The sequence below is a fragment of the Podarcis tiliguerta genome (assembly GCF_965153285.1).
Source record: "Podarcis tiliguerta genome assembly, chromosome: 12".
In the NCBI taxonomy this organism is placed as follows: domain Eukaryota; kingdom Metazoa; phylum Chordata; class Lepidosauria; order Squamata; family Lacertidae; genus Podarcis; species Podarcis tiliguerta.
Window position 1 is genome coordinate 13,317,656 of NC_139545.1, and position 15,993 is coordinate 13,333,648.

The following is a 15,993-nucleotide window of genomic DNA, read 5'->3' on the forward strand; positions in this document are numbered from 1 at the left end:
GTTGCTTAGCAGTGTTTGGGACTGGCAGGAAGGGTATATGTCCCCTAATCCATAGGTCAGGAAGACTCACTCTAAAGAACATGATAAAATTAGCTTAAAATCTGTAACAACACAAAACGTCAAGCAAGATGTAACTAAAAGCTGATTTAGAATCAGAGCCAAATAAAAATTGGATTTTGGAAGCTGTTGGGAAGGCTGGCATAACAATTCCATCGAGCCACGCTGTTAGAGGCTCACCAAGTGGAATGCCACAAATATTCTCTGAGCCGGCTGCCTATCTGCCTATATGGCAGAGCGTGGAGTCTTGCCTGGCTTGTCAGCCCAATCCCTTAATGCTCAGAGAATGCTCTGTCAGCACGCAGTTTAGTCACAGCACAGTGTTTTTGTGGAAGAGGGATAGCTGTCTTTTTTGTTCCATGGCTCAACCCAAAAGAATGCTAGGCTATAGCCTAGTATATCAGCAAAGGCTCCTGCGCTTGCTCAATCTTGTGAAAGGGAGGAGAGAAGGGAACAGAGAATGATGTGCTAACCCCTCCCCCTCGCTTGGTTACATGCAAGTGGAGTACAAATTAAAACCATCTAGCAAAGGCGACAAAAGGAACTGGTTCAGCAGGCGTTTTTGCTTAGAAATCACTTTTATTTTATAAAGCTGGAGTTTGGTCTGTAAAGTTTTTAATCACACTTATAAAAAAGAGGTTGATAATTCTTGTGGGCTGGGGGGAAGCTCAAAAGGTTGCTCATAATTCAAGGTTACACAAAGGTTATATTTATAATATATATATTTATATATATATATATAGATTTATATATAGATTTTGGAGACAATGGAGATTGGACTGCAAGTACAAGTCATATTTCAGACACTTGCTCATGTCCTGCAAATAGCGTTTCTTGACAGAAAGGGTTAACAAGGACCATGCCGGTGTCCCTGTAATCACCATTAGCTGGGGAGCGCGGCTCAGACAGGTGGTCCTACAGGGGAAAAGGGGTCAGGGGAGAGAAAGGGAAGAAAATATTAAGCTTCAGAAATACAATAAGGGACAGTCAACATGGTAGAATTTGCACTGGCAGGAAAAAGTCTTGAAGAATACCGAGTATCCAGTCAACCAATGGTTCAGTATGGCCAAAGCAAAGCTTTAAAAAATGTAATACTTAGGATTCACTGGTCTGAGCTAAAAGCAGTAGGGTGAGATAGAAACATCAGTGTCCCCTTAGAGAAAGGTGGTTCCTTTATACCAAGAATTGGAGTCCTGTGACTTTCCAGATGTTGCAGTTCTCCAGCTCACATTAGCCCCATGCAACTTGGCCAAAGGTCAGGGATGATGGGAGTTGTAGTCCAAAAAAGATCTGGTGTGCTACAGGTTCCCCATTCCAGCTTTGTTCATTTGAAAAATGTGGAATTGTATAATTGGTTAGGTGGATCATCCATGCTAGGTGATGGAATCAACTGTGACTGCTGATTTTCATGTCACGTCCTTTTTGTGAACATTCTAGCAGCTGAAAAATCTCTCAACAGCAAATTGTTCATAAATAGCCCAGCTTCTGGGAAGCAAGTGTGGAAACCCTCACATAGAGATTGGGATAGCAGGGGCTGGGTAGGGAAGCCTGGTGGGAAGGAGGCAGGATAGTGGCTGAAACAAACAAAAAAAGACCGAGCAGGTTATCAACTGAGAAACAGAACCTGAGGGAAGTGTGGAGAAACTGGAAACCAAAAGAAAAGAGAGGGGAGGGGATAGATATATAGAGCAAAGATTGGGAACCTGTGGTGCTCTAACAACTTGAGGACCACAGGTTCTCCATCCCTGTATAAAGAGAGATGGGGCTGTAGGGAAAATCTGAGAGAGAAGGTGGTTTGGACGGTGTGGAGAAGATAAGAATGAAACTGGGTAAATTGAGATGGCTAACAGAATTGGGACAGAGAAGTCAGTTAGGCTGGGGCAAAACGCCCCTTGGTGTGAGGGTAGCCATTTATGCACCCAAAAAGAGGGCCAAAGAGGACATTTATTTGCATATGCTACATAATGGAGCAACATAATGGGAGGGGGGTTTCCAGCTACCCCACCCTTTGCCCTTGGAAGCCTTGTAAGAAGCTGCTGCAGGAGAGGGACTGTGGCAACCTCACGGGAGGCGTGTTTCGAGGACCAAGGGGAAACTGTGACGCTCCCTTGTTTTTGCTATTGGATGCTGGGTGTTGTTTAAGTAATACTGTTATATGGGTAGAATTGAAATGTGTTTTTTTGGTATGCTATTATATTTGCCATTGTTTTGCTGTGTCATTATGTAATTTTTTTGTGGCATTTGCTTGAGATGCACACCTGTTACTTTGTAGCATGCAGCTTTGAGCATATATATTTTTCTTGTGGAAAAGTGGTGTACAAATTGAATGAATGAATGACTGGATGAGATGCAAATTTAGAAGCAATTACTACCATTTGAATAGAAACACAATTCCTCTCAATATAGTGAGAAAGATGTGACCAGGTGTACCAGCTTAGTCTGTTGTCCAGTGCTACAGATGGGTCACTTCAAGGCCCCTGGTCTCCATTTGTTCTTTACTCTTAAAAAGATTTGGACTCAGGTCTTTGAGTCGAGTACTCTGCTCTGTAAAGTAGGACACAAGGCCACCCTGTCTTGGTCCAGGAGGAGTCTATATGCTGGTAACAGGAGGGGCATCAACAGAAATGGGAAGCCAGACACTATGTGCATGGAAGCCAAGAAGGCATGTTTGCAAAGAGTAGCATCTGAGGGGGTCCATGTGCCTTTCAGAACCGCTTAAAAGGGAAAGTTCTCCCAGTTACCTCTCCTATCATTAGGGCCCTGTGAGTTTACAACGCTATGTGTGAGAGCCAAGCAGAGTGGCTAAAATCCGCTTGTTGATATGAACTACCTGGGAGGTTCACTGCCAACAGAGTTCAGATCTTACCTCTGAGGTTTCAAGGGACTGTATCTCTCTGGGTAATTCTACAGCATGCCTGTTGAAGTAGTCCATAGTGATAGCATTGTTCCAATAGCTCAGGTTGGTTTCTGGGTTTGATGTCTTCTTCTTTCTCCGCATGCAGCAGATGGTGAGCAGGACAGCTGTTAACACAAACATGTTTGAGAGTGTGCTTGTGCAACAATGGGAAATTAGTTGGCGGTGGCTTGCGTAATAGACTGTATATTGTAATAGATTACCCCCCACTGTCTGTGGGTTGCATGAACAGATCTATGAAAAGTTCACATTGTGGTTCATGTACCACTGGCAATTGCAACATTTGATGAATTACGAACACCATGCAAGACCACCTAATGTTTTCACGTTCTGAATCAAAGAGATGTAAGAATATAAGAAGTCAGAGCAATCTAGGCCACCACACCCTGCTTCTCACAGTGACCCAACTAGATGCCTTTGGGAAGCTCACAGGAAGGACAAAAGCACAGTTCTCTGATTCAGGACAGAAAAAAAATGAAGTGCTTCTTCATGTAGCACTTAGTGGAATTCCACCCCAGAACAGGTAGTTAGACACCAACTTGGATGGCTTTAGAAGAGGCAGATTCATGGAAGACAAGGCTATATTCTACCTCCCCTGTTGGAGGCAGTATGCTTCTGAATGCCAGTTACGGAGTACACAGGTGAGAAGACTGCTGTTGTGCTCAGGTCCTCCTTTTGGGCTTCCCATAGGCATCTGGTTGGCCACTGGGAGAAGAGGATGCTGGACTGGATGGGCCAGACCAAAACACACACTTGCTTGTTCCCTTCCTGCCTTTTGAATCAGTGGCTTTGGAAACATACAGTGGAGTATTTATCCAAGGTGTGTTGTTTGTAACGAAGCAAACTGCTGACAATGCTCGACACTGTTTCTGTAGTCCAAAGGGACCAGTGTGTACTGCTCTTGTTCCAGCTTGTTTCCAGGAAATACACTCAAAAACAGAGTAATGGTGTTTTTCAAACTTGGGTCCCCAGCTGTTGTTGGACTACAGCTCCCATCATCCCTGATCACTGGTCATGTTAGCTAGGGATGATGGGCGTTTTAGTCCAACAATAGCTGGGGACCCAAGTTTGAGAAACACCAGTGTAATATGTAGAATTTATATTATAACTTTAATGGGGGAAGGAGGGAAAAGATTACTTAAAGCCTTTCTCCTCCAGCCATTTTTCTGTTTGAAATTCAGTGCAACTGTTTTTCCAGCTGTGGGAAGAAAATACGTAACTCTCCCCACCCACTGGTGGAAAAGCAGCTGGGAAGGGGGGATGCAAGTGGGGAATGGGCAGAAGGAAAGGGGTTAAGCTGCCTCTCCTCCCTCCTCACCATTCATTTCCATAGCTGCTTTTCATTAGAAATCTGTTGGGCTGCTTCATGTACCTGCTGTGTAATGCTTGGCCCAAATACCGCTCTCAGTCTTAGTAGTATCAGAGGTCACGTGTTCCATTCTAATTTCATAAGCATCTACGATTCTCTGGATAACACAGCACACAGCAAAGGCTAAGCCTTGAGTTAATATTACCAGCAGGGCCACTATAATCAGGTCTCACAGCAGGCTCCATCCTTAACACAAAATACTGAGAGAGAGAGTGCTAGCATAATCGTATCTGTTTTGATTTGGATCAAGAGATGTCTTATCTTCTTATTACCACTGAAAAAGCTTCAAAATCTGGGCAATTTCATCTAAGCCAGTCATAATCACTTCGCTAGGCTAGTCATCCTCTTTTGCATTGCGTAGCTGTGGAAAATCATATGGGTAGGAACTGCATGTTAGCTGCACAATATTAAATCTCTGCCCTGCCTACTGTCTTCCTGCGATGTTCATCAGGTATCATGCCTTCAGTGTGGTAGCACCTGTGCTTTGGAACTCCCTAGGCAAGTGCCATCATTGGATTCTTTGAAACGCCTGGGGTTAATGTTGCTGTTTCAGCAGGCCAAGCCAGACACACAATCAGTTGCATGTTTGATTGTGCTTCATTGTTTTTAGATGTTGCGTTGACAGCTTTTAAATGCTTCAAATAGGTTTTTATTTTATTTGTATTGTTTATTATAGATATGTTTGCTGCCCAAGGCTGCTTTGGGAAGAGGTGCTGGGCAGAAATTTGATAAATAAATCAACGCTAGCATACTAGCACGGGCACAGGAGGCAGCTATCGCTGCTAAAAGTCTCGAGGCTTGCTTCCTGTTGGGCGATACTGGCAAGACATTTCTGCATCTAGTGAAGTGTAAACACCACCGTGAGCTTCTCCTTTGTTACTGGTTGTAACAATCAGTGGGCCTCTAGGCACACATGCAAATAGGAGAAGCTGTCGTGGGCACCACACACACGTTGCAGCATGTCGCACCCACACCATACATTTAAAGTCAAATTAATGCCCATGTAAAGCACAGGGTTGGGACGCGAGTGGCGCTGTGAGTTAAACCACAGAGCCTAGGATTTGCCGATCAGAAGGTCGGCAGTTCAAATCCCCACGATGGGGTGAGCTCCTGTTGCTCAGTCCCTGCTCCTGCCAACCTAGCAGTTCGAAAGCACGTCAAAGTGCAAGTAGATAAATAGTGGCTTAGTCATGCTAGCCACATGACCCAGAAGCTGTACGCCGGCTCCCTCGGCCAATAAAGCGAGATGACCATGCAACCCCAGAGTCGGCCACGACTGGACCTAATGGTCAGGGGTCCCTTTACCTTTAAAGCACAGGGTTTCCCTGCAAAGAATCCTGGGAGCTGCAGTTTATCCCTCGAAGAGCTACAATTCCTTTCGCCCTCAACAAACTACAGCCCCCAAGGTTCTTTGCGGGGAAAGCCATGCGCTTTAAATGTATGGTGTGGATGTGACCCTGTGTCTAATGGCTGCAAGAGAATGCTTCTTACAAGCCTAATCTCAGTTGGACCCTGTGGGTGCCAGTGATGGCCTCTGGGCGCATGAGCACCCACAGGTGCCAGGTTGGGTGACCCCTATGTTACTCTAGTTTCTCACTTGTGCAACCAGATTGCAGGGTCTCTATTAGCCTGGGAAATAATGGGTTGAATTCCAGGGTTCCAGGGAAACCTTTGAACCATAACTGTGCACCAATTATCTAAAATAGTGATTATGAAAGCTTTTTAATTACATTTATATTCTGTCTTTCCTTCAAGAAGCTCAAAGGAGCATTCATGATTTTCCCACCTCCTTTTACCCTCCCAACAGCCCGGTGAAGTAGATTAGGCTCAGAGACAGTGACTGGCCCAAATTTCTCAGTGAGCTTCAAGGCTGAAGGTAAAGTTGAACCCAAGTACCGCCCCCCAACACCCGCTCGGCTTAGCCCAATGCTCTAACCATTATACCACATTCTTGCTCTTTCAGAGAAAAGATGTGGTAAAAAAACAGCTTTAGGGACGGGTCCACAGAATATAAAACACATCTATTCTTGATGCAATATCCAACAGCTAGGCTGTTAGTTACATGGGCAGACTAAACAGACGCTGTGAAAAAGGCAGATTCCTTTCTCTCTAGGAGCTTCTTAGTCCAAGGAAAACAATTCAAGAACTACCCAAGAGCCATAATTTTTATCTTAGATTTGTAAATTTTATATGAAATGATTTTATAATGAAATGATTTTAGAATGTTGTATCATTTTACTGTTGTTAGCTGCTCTGAGCCCGGGTTCGGCTGGGGTGGGTGGGATATAAATAAAATATTATTATTATTATTATTATTATTATTATTACTAAATGAAAAATATTGGCTGGTGAGGTGTGGGGGAAGCAAATGCTGGTAGGCCAAAGACCCTTTGAATAGTTTGACAACTAAAGCCACTGTAAATAAGTCTTGTTGCACACTAGGTTCCGCTTGTGACCTTCCCATAGGCATTTAGTTGGCCACTGTGAGAACAGGATGCTGGACTACATGTGCTAGGAGGTTTCTTTGTATCTATGCATGGCATTTTTAGCCCACCTTTCGTACAAGGAGCAACCCATTTTATCCTCACAAACAACCCTCAGGTAGGCTAGGCTGAGAAGTGGCAGTTGGCCAAAGGCCACCTTGTGAACTTTGTAGCTGAGTTGGGATTTGAATTCCGGGCTCCCAGGTCTTAGTCTGGGACTAATAACCACTATACCCCACTGCTCATCAGGGATTCAAATGAACGTTTCCTACCTCACAATATAAATTATGGACGTTTTACCAGTGCGTAGGGGGTCAGAGTTCTGTTTAAAGTAACAGGGAGCATGGGGGGGGGGGGGGAGGCTGTTAATCAGAACACAGTTGATTTAGTTCCTGCTTTATTCAAAGGAAAAGGTGTGTGTCTGCTACAAATCTCTTTGTTGAATTAATAGAAATATAGTTATTACTCCTGTCACATTCAAAATGGCAGGCTATTATACGCCTACCACAATGCTCAAGACGGGCTCTTTGCTTCCATTTATCCGGTGCCATTCATTTAATTCCTACTGTACAAATCTTAGTCCCCAAGCAAACAAACAGATGCGTAGGCAAGACGTCCCAGGGTGACAATGAAAAGCACTTGGTACGTAAGTGCCCACTTAGAGAAGAATTCATCCCCTAGAATTGATCTTCTTTCAGGGCTTATTTATGCAGTCGCTGTTGAGTCAGGATCAACAATATTTGGAATGACAGCCTGGGGTTCTTAGGAAATGCCCTTTCAGCTACATCTTGCCTTTGCTCCAAGGAGATCAAGGCAGCTTACATGGGTCTCCCCTCCCCCATGTTATTCTAGCAATCATCATGTGGGGCAGGTTATACTGAGAGAGAGAATGACTGGCCCGAGGTCAGTCCCCATCTTCATAAACCACTGCGTTAAGTCACACCCATCTGCTCAAGTCACTTACCATGCATTGCACGGGGTTGGACTAAATGACCCTCATGGTCCCTTCAAACTGTGTGCCAATAGTACACAGCCATAGCTTGTCTTTTGTAGATGATGCAGTTTTGGGTTCATAAGCAACAGCACTCTGAGAATTCAGATCACTATTAATATAGAAGATTTGTGTGCTTTCTTCTTCTGCCCTCAAAGAATCCCTATATTAGGCGGAGGTGGAGGGTTTGGAGGGGGGAAGGGTATCTGAAAGTACTTTCACCTAGACAGACCATTCTGAATGGCTTAGATACTTAATTACACAGCTTGCGTTACGGTGGATGGAGGTTTTGCAGCTAAATCTCTGTGTAAGCCTTTGGAAAATGTTAGGTTTGATGTTCGTCAAATTATGTTGCCAGAAAAGCATCAGGTTTGCCTCCGGTGGGCTGGAAAGACAGATTCGTTGCATCTAAGCCACAGTGATTGCTTTGTTTTTTATTATCAAGTGGAATGGCAGTAAACATGAACCCCAAACTTAAAAGTATGAAAGTTGCATGTGTGGGGTGCATATTGGTTAGTTGGGGTTAGATGACCAGTAATTTACCACGCAGGGTTTCCAAATGGAAAGTGATTTTAATGTAAATGATACAGAGCTGCATCATATTACAGGCTTGGATGTTTCAAACCAATGGAAATTCCCAATATAGGCTCCAGTCTTTCACAGGAGAGACCACAGCTCAGTGGCAGACCACATGCTTTGAACCATGGCTAAGAATGTAATTCTGGACTTCTCCAATTACAGATTTAAAGTGGCAGGGCTGAGAAAGACTTCGGCTTGGTGGTCCCCAAGAAATCACTGGAGAGACATCAGTGTGACCAGGAATTGGCTCACTCCTGAAGAGCTGAATCCACTTAGCTTGTTGGCTCTGGGTCTTCCTACATCAGCGTTTCTAGGACAGCCAGGTACCGTATTTTTCGCTCTATTGGACGCACTGGACCATAGGACGCACCGGACCACAGGAGGGGGAGAACAGGGGAAAAATATTTTTTCCTTGTTCTCCCCCTCTAAAACAAGGTGCGTTCAAGGTGCATTCACCCGAGCGTGTGAAGCTGGCGGTGGGGGGAAGCGCTGCTTCCCCCCCACCCCCAGCCTCAAAGATCCCTGAAGCCTTTGGAGCGCAGCGCCCTGCTGCCCTGCAGAGGCTTTGCGCGCAGCCGTACCCAAGCCAGAACAGTGAGATAGAGCCCTCCGTCTCGCTGTTCTGGCTTGGGAACAGCCTTGCTAGCCTCTGCAAGAGAGCGGGGTGAAGGCACCCCGCTGTCCTGGAGAGGCTTTGCACGCAGCCGTCCCCAAGCTAGAACAGCAAGACGGAGCCCTCCGCAGTGCTCTGTCTCCCTGTTCTGCCTTTCGGCTTAGCGGCGCAGCCTGCATTCGCTCTATAGGACGCACACACATTTCCCCTTAATTTTTGGAGGGGAAAAAGTGCGTCCTATAGAGCGAAAAATACGGTAAGTTGGACAGCAATCTGCAGAATGTCAAAGTAGCTGACTTACACTTCCTCCATTGATATGGATCATGCTGGCTGATATGAAAGCAGCTGCTGCAGACCTCTCCTAATGTGGTGTGGAAAATTAGATAAGTGTAAAAGCTGCTTCCAGGTTCTGCGGCAATACACTTCAATTTGAGGCAGCCTGACTTCCATTGCAGTGTCAAAACACATCTAAACTGCATTCACTACTTAAAAGGAGCACTGCTGACCTATGAGCCAAAGTGCAAATGCACGCTAAGTGAGTGTGAGCATCAAATAAGGTTAAACATGTCTTGCTGGGGGGGAGAGACATGTGTCTAAGTTATAATCCTAAGCAAACTTACTAGGGAATAAGCCCCATTGAGCAAAATGGATCTATCTCCGAATAAATAGGCTTGCAAAGTGAGTTGGATAGAGAAAGCACAGGGTTGCGTAGAAGGCAATCCATGTGAAGACACCATACTAAAGCTGTACTGTAATAGTGATCTTCACCTGCAGCCTATCTCAGTGGCAAGGCTAAGATGCTAAGAAGGGCCAGACGCGTCTCCTGAATTTCAGTGGTGGTGGTGAGGAATCCGAAACCCAATCATAACTTAACCAATTGCTGATATACTGAGTTAATAAAAGCAGGAGGAGGGCTCAAGTGTTCTGAGGATGTGAAATACAGTGGAACCTCATGTTACGTACTGTCCCCCTTGCGAACGCTGCGGGTTACGAGCTCCACTAACCCGGAAGTAGATGCTCCCAGTTGTGACCTTCACCCGGGGATGCGAGTGGAAGTTGCATGCCAGCAGCAGCGGGAGGCTCCATTACCGAAAGCACGCCTCATGTTACGAGCAGTTTCGGGTTACAAACGGACCTCCGGAACAGATTAAGTTGGTAACCGGAGGTACCACTGTATGAGCTAGAGCAGGATCCAAAGGAACACGCCACCTGTATCTTTGGTATTCTACTGATACTTCCACACCCCAAGCTGGCCTCCATTTCACATGAGCATTAATGGCTAAATTAATTCACAGTCATGAATTGAAGTTACAGCTTTCCCACCCTCCTTTTTTTCATCACATCAGCCTTTAATTGCAGCAATATGTTTCTTTTTTCCTTAAAAGGTCTGGATTCCAAGAGCTTGGAGAAGTTTTTCAAAGTGATTGTGCTGAACATTTTGCTACTTCATGTTACAAATTCTCCCTCTTCCCCAAATGATTCAAGGCAGCAAGGAGGACATAAAACCCACTGGAATTGTGACACGATGAAAATGCATTTTTATGGTTAAGAACTGAATGCCACTTAGCGCTTCTCTGCTGAGCATGTACAGTAAGTACTAGTTAAATAGAGGACATGTTTTCCAGGGTTTCTCTGTACTTCCTAATGCATTGGTCAAAACCACACAGATTTTGGGAACTACTTCTTCATTCCCTGGCTGGCCAAACCAACTGGCCTGAGCGGACAATAATGGGCTGAACATGTGCTTTGCGTGATGTGGTCTCTCACAATTTGGCTGCTCTCATGATTTGGCTGGGACTCTGTAGATTTTGCTCTGAAAAGAGAGAATTCCTGTGGATGGTTGTACCTCCCCCTGTGCTGTTTTAACCCTGGAAAATGCTTCTTCTGAAACTCCATTCTTTGGTTACATTTATGGATATGGGGACTTACCGTATTTTTCGCCCTATAGGACGCACCGGCCCATAGGACGCACCTACCGTACTTTTCGCACCATAAGACGCACTTTTCCCGTCTTAAAAACTAAGGGGAAAAGTCTGTGCGTCCTATGGAGCGAATGCAGGGAGGAGGCAGGCAGGAAAAGCCCCCAAGAGCCCCACACAAGCTTCGCGCGGCTCTTGCGGGCTTTTCCCCAAGAGGGAGAAGGGACTGACTCCTCTAGAAAAGCCCTGCACCACCTCTCCAGCCGCGGGGGGCTTCGCAAGTCTAAAGAGGAAGCCAGGGCAGAGAGCGCGATCCATCCCGTTCGCTGCCCTGGCTCCCTGTTTAGACTTGCGCGCCTCTCCAGGGGCGGGGGGGGGGGGGGAGAGGAGGCTTCTCAAGTCTAAAGAGGAAGCCAGGGCAGGGAGTGCGATCCATTCGTTCGCTGCCCTGGCTCCCTCTTTAAACTTGCGCGCCTCTCCAGCGGGGGTGGGGGAGGCTTCGCAAGGCTAAAGAGGAAACCAGGGCAGGGAGCACGATCCATCCCGTTCGCTGCCCTGGCTCCCTCTTTAAACTTGCGCGCCTCTCCAGCGGGGGTGGGGGGGGTGGGGGAGGCTTCTCAAGTCTAAAGAGGAAGCCAGGGCAGGGAGCGCGATCCATCCCGTTCGCTGCCCTGGCTCCCTCTTTAAACTTGCACGCCTCTCCAGCGGGGTGGGGGGGTGGGGGTGGGGGAGGCTTCGCAAGGCTAAAGAGGAAGCCAGGGCAGGGAGCACGATCCATCCCGTTCACTGCCCTGGCTCCCTGTTTAGACTTGCTCGCCTGGGGGGGGGGGGAGGCTTCGCAAGGCTAAAGAGGAAGCCAGGGCAGATCCCGTTCACTGCCCTGGCTCCCTCTTTAGACTTGCGTGCCTCTCCAGCCGCAAGAGATCTACCAGAGGTAGATCTTAACCCTTGCCTCACCTGGGAGCTTCTCTGGGCAGAAATTCCCTCAGCTTAAGTGAGGTGGGGGAAGTGTGGCAGGTAGGGGGGTACCTCCCTAGACACTGAAGCTACATGTCTCTCAGATGAAAATTGGGAGTGGGCATTGTGTGAAGTGGCTGTGGATCTCCTGCTGCAGAACTGTAGTATAGAGTTGGGAGGGTCACCCGAGGGTCATCTAGCCCAGCCCCCTCACAATGTAGGAATCACAGCTAAAGAACGCCAGTTAGATGGTCCCCCAACCGCTGCTTAAAAGCCTCCAGTAGTGGAGACCCCAAACACCTTCCGAGGTCATAGAATTGCAGGGTTGGAAGGGAACCCTAGGAGTCATCTAGTCCAGCCCCGGTGGAAGCAGCGGGCGCAATCCATCCCGTTGCGCAAGACTAAAGATGCTGCACAAGGAACCAGGGCAGCGAGTGGGATGGATCGCGCTCACTGCCTTGTCTTCTTCTTTAGCCACGCTGGAGAGGTTTAGCTCCTGGCTGGAGAGGTTGCGCAGCTATGGATCCCGCACGCTGTCTTGGCTTCTTTGCTCTTTGCGGCTGGTGGGGGAACCCGGGCTTCCCCCACAACCCCAAGAAGCTCTGGGAGAAGCAGATAGGCTCCACACAGCCTGTCTGTTGCTGTTTGGGGCTGGGGGGGGATAATATTTTTTTCCTTGATTCCCCCCTCTAAAAACTAGGTGCGTCCTGTGGTCCGGTGCGTCCAATAGAGCGAAAAATACGGTAGTTTTCAGGGGGGGGAAATCAAGTAAAAAAATATGATTTCCCCCCGCAGCTCTGGGAGCAGCGGACAGGCTGCACGCAGCCTGTGCGCTACTCCAAGACCTTCTCCCTGCTTTTGTGGGAGGTGGCGGAATTCACCCACCTCCCGCAAAAGCCCACAGGAGCCATGCGCGACTCCTGCAGGCATTTCGACCAGGTGGGAGAAGGGACTGAAACGGCCAGTCAGTCCCTTCTCCCTCCTCAAGGAAAAGCCCTCAAGAGTGGTGCGCTCTTTAAAGGGTGTGCGGCTCCTGCGGGCTTTTCTAGGAGGTGGGGGGGGGATTCTCCCATCTCCCGCAAAAGCCCACAGGAGGGTTGGAGAGTAGCGGGAAGGCGTCGCGTGCCTTCCTGCTGCCCCCCAGCCTCTGGGGCTGGCGAAGGGGGAAGCGCTGCTTTCCCCACCGCCAGCCTCGAAGCCAGGTCGGAGAGTAGCGGGAAGGCGTCAAGCGCCTTTCCGCTGCCCCCCAACCTCGGGCTGGCGACGGGGGAAGCGCTGCTTTCCCCACCGCCAGCCTCAAAGAGCAGACTCTCCTGGCTTCAGCGGAAGCAACGCAAAGCCTCCGGAGCGCAGGCTTCGGAGGCTTCGCGTTGCTATCGCTGAAGCCAAGGAGCCTCCATTCGCCCCATAAGACGCACACACATTTCCCCTTCATTTTTGGAGGGGAAAAAGTGCGTCTTATAGGGCGAAAAATATGGTATGCTGAACACTGCAAAAAATCTCCACCTTCCTGATTTCTATATACTTTATTCCCTTTTGCCTAGAATTGCGCAGGCAAAAGGACACTGATACAGAATTTCACTGTTCAGTTAATCCCACACTCCCTGCCACTTCCTTGTGATGGGAAGATTAGCCACATTTCTTTTCAAGTGGAAATATGGCTGCCACGACCCTTTAATTTGATTAGAGAATGGCCATGTGGTATTATTCTCAATTGTGCGAGCTTTTAAAAAGGCACCAGGACAAGAAGCAGAACATGAACAGAGGCACCTGGATAAACTATTGTAGGAGCGAGATCCAGTTGGAAAGCTAGCAAAATGCTAAACCCAACCAAACTATGGAAATTCTAAGGCTACCAGTCAGTAAAATGTTGACTTTCCATATCTGGGCAGGCATGTTTCCTAGGAAATTTTATCTTGCAGTCTTAAAATATCAACACAATGAGGGACTCCATTTGAATCGCAACCACTGGCATCACCAGGGCAGGAATTTGAGACGAGTCAGTGTGGTATAGTGCTGAGAGTGTTGGACCTGAGAGACCTGAGTTGAAACCTTTGTTTAGCTGTGAATCAGGCGCACCAACTAGCGGGGGCTGGGAGGGGAAATTTTCAAGGGGGCGGTTGGGCCCTCTCATAATTCCCTGGTGGCCATGCGCAGATGTTGTGGGGCATTCTTGTGGGGCGTGCACGAGTGATGTCAGCCCACCCTGGGCGTGCCGACATGCCACGGGGTGTGATGTTGTGCAAGGTGGCACACTTGCACTGGATTGTCTTAGGCACACTGTTACCCCATAGGGTTATAGTCAAGGAAAAATGGAAAGAGGAAGAAGCTCCCTGGAAGAGAGGTAGGATATAAACATGAGGATGTAACAATGAATCAGTCGAGGGCCCTGCACAGCAGAATGAGCAAGAAAGTCCCCAGATACAGTAGGGCTGTCTTATCAGTTTGAAGTACATAAAGTACTAACATATTGATATCTAAATGCCCTTCTTCCGATAATTAAGTTCAGGGTCTAAGAATTCCTTAACTGCACAGATGCACAGCTGTGTACCATTTGTGCACCTATATGTCTATTTTTCATTGTGGTTGTCACAATCATCCTGTACTGTATTTGATGTACTGCCTGCCAGTCAAATAAACTGAAGTTTACTGTGTCATGTTTTGCTTCCTGTGCCATTAACGTGCTGACTGGTAGCTACCACGTAGACTTTAAAAATAAAAAATGTGCGCAACAATAAACCTGCAAATTGGTCAGACAAAAGGTTGACTCTATTTGCCTTGTGTCCTGAAGGTGGCAGCAACCTCCCTACTTACATGACCCATTTGTCAGGTGATCTGCCTTGGAGCCTACAGTTGCAGCTGTGCTGCGATGCTGAATATGAAATTGCACTCTTTTGGCAAGAACATATTTTCAGGAAAACCAAAGCATTCTGCCTTGGGATCATGTACAAGGGAGCTGCAACTGGTCTGTCCATCAGGGGGAGCAAGTAATTTATTTCACATTACCATGACAAGAAAAGTGACTTGTCGGGGTGGGCATTTGTACCACATCTGGTATGTAATGTATGCCTTTCAACTTCAGAGATGATGGGGAAGCAGCCTGCAGAGTTAGCAGAGCCAAGGAAAGATTACACTATGATTATTGTCATTATCTTATTATCCTGATGCGGCACCATGCATGGCACCTGCCTTGCGAAGCGTTCCATCCCCTGAATTACAATTGGACAGGAAGGGTGTAGCTCGTGAGAGAACAAACTGTTCAGGGAAACAGAAAGTCAAACAGAACAGTCCAGCTGCTGACTTGAGAAATATGTTAATACAGCAACACCTGGCCCAAAAAGCCATTTACAGGCTGGAGACAGAAAAGAGCTTTTAAAAAAGTTGAACTGACACAAAAAAACCATTGCTGTCTGTGGCATATTCTTTTGTCCCATTGTTATCTGGACAAGAGAAGTTGGGAAGCATTTGAACCACTACCCAAACCCTTCAAGGACTATGAATGGGCCAGAAGCCAAAGAGCAGCTTAGGCTTGTGCAAAGAGAATTGTTGACTTTTAAATTTTTGAGTTAATACTTCTGGACCATTCAGCTGTTGGCATTATATTAAGACTGTTTTGTGATCTGACATGGTTGCCTCTTGATCCAAAAGTGAACTAAGCATGGCACATATTTGTCTAGACTACTACCACCTCTTAAGAATTTTCTGCCACTAGGATTTCCTCTCACATAAAGTGAGCAGGATGTGGCTGCCTCATCAGCTACACAGAATGAGACAAACAGGTAGAGCTGACTGTGCTCTGCCACTTATCTCTGTTTCCATCCCTGCTATGAAGCTATGCCGCAGAAGAGGTAGATCACTGTTTCAGTCCTCTTTATGGACCATCCTGGCAACCTCTCAGTCTTGAAGAAGTTAGTTGTACAAACTAATTGTATCTGCAAGGCCAGACATCACTACATGTTCCATCTCCAGCCCAGATCACACTCCATGATGTTACGATTTGGGAGGTAATGACAATTGATACTGAAATCCCAGCAGCCATTTATAGGGAATTCCACAGCCTGCTATTCAGCTTGGTGTGGGAGAACCGAAATTGCAGTGCTTCAAGTATCTC

The 15,993-nt window shown here is 47.0% G+C and overlaps 1 protein-coding gene and 1 long non-coding RNA gene across 12 annotated transcripts in view; one reads left to right on the forward strand and one right to left on the reverse strand.

The window, feature by feature from the left end:
* The window catches only part of LOC310660485, a 36,862-nt gene extending 25,934 nt beyond the window's left edge, over positions 1–10,928 (forward strand). For 6 of the 7 annotated variants that reach the window (XR_014503413.1, XR_014503415.1, XR_014503416.1 and 3 more), the window contains 2 exons: positions 8,556–8,716; positions 10,392–10,928. This is a non-coding gene — a long non-coding RNA (uncharacterized lncRNA). Of the gene's footprint in view, positions 1–6,098; positions 6,217–8,555; positions 8,717–10,391 lie in introns of all 7 variants that reach the window. The other variant, XR_014503414.1, reaches the window with a different exon arrangement.
* The window catches only part of TMEM108 (transmembrane protein 108), a 179,131-nt gene continuing 163,754 nt past the window's right edge, over positions 617–15,993 (reverse strand). For all 5 annotated transcript variants that reach the window (XM_083405063.1, XM_083405066.1, XM_083405062.1 and 2 more), the window contains 2 exons: positions 2,924–3,078; positions 617–972 (listed from right to left, as the gene is read on the reverse strand). In XM_083405063.1, coding sequence (XP_083261189.1) covers positions 850–972; positions 2,924–3,078 — 278 coding nt within the window. In that variant the 3' untranslated portion in view covers positions 617–849. The remainder of the gene's footprint in view (positions 973–2,923; positions 3,079–15,993) is intronic.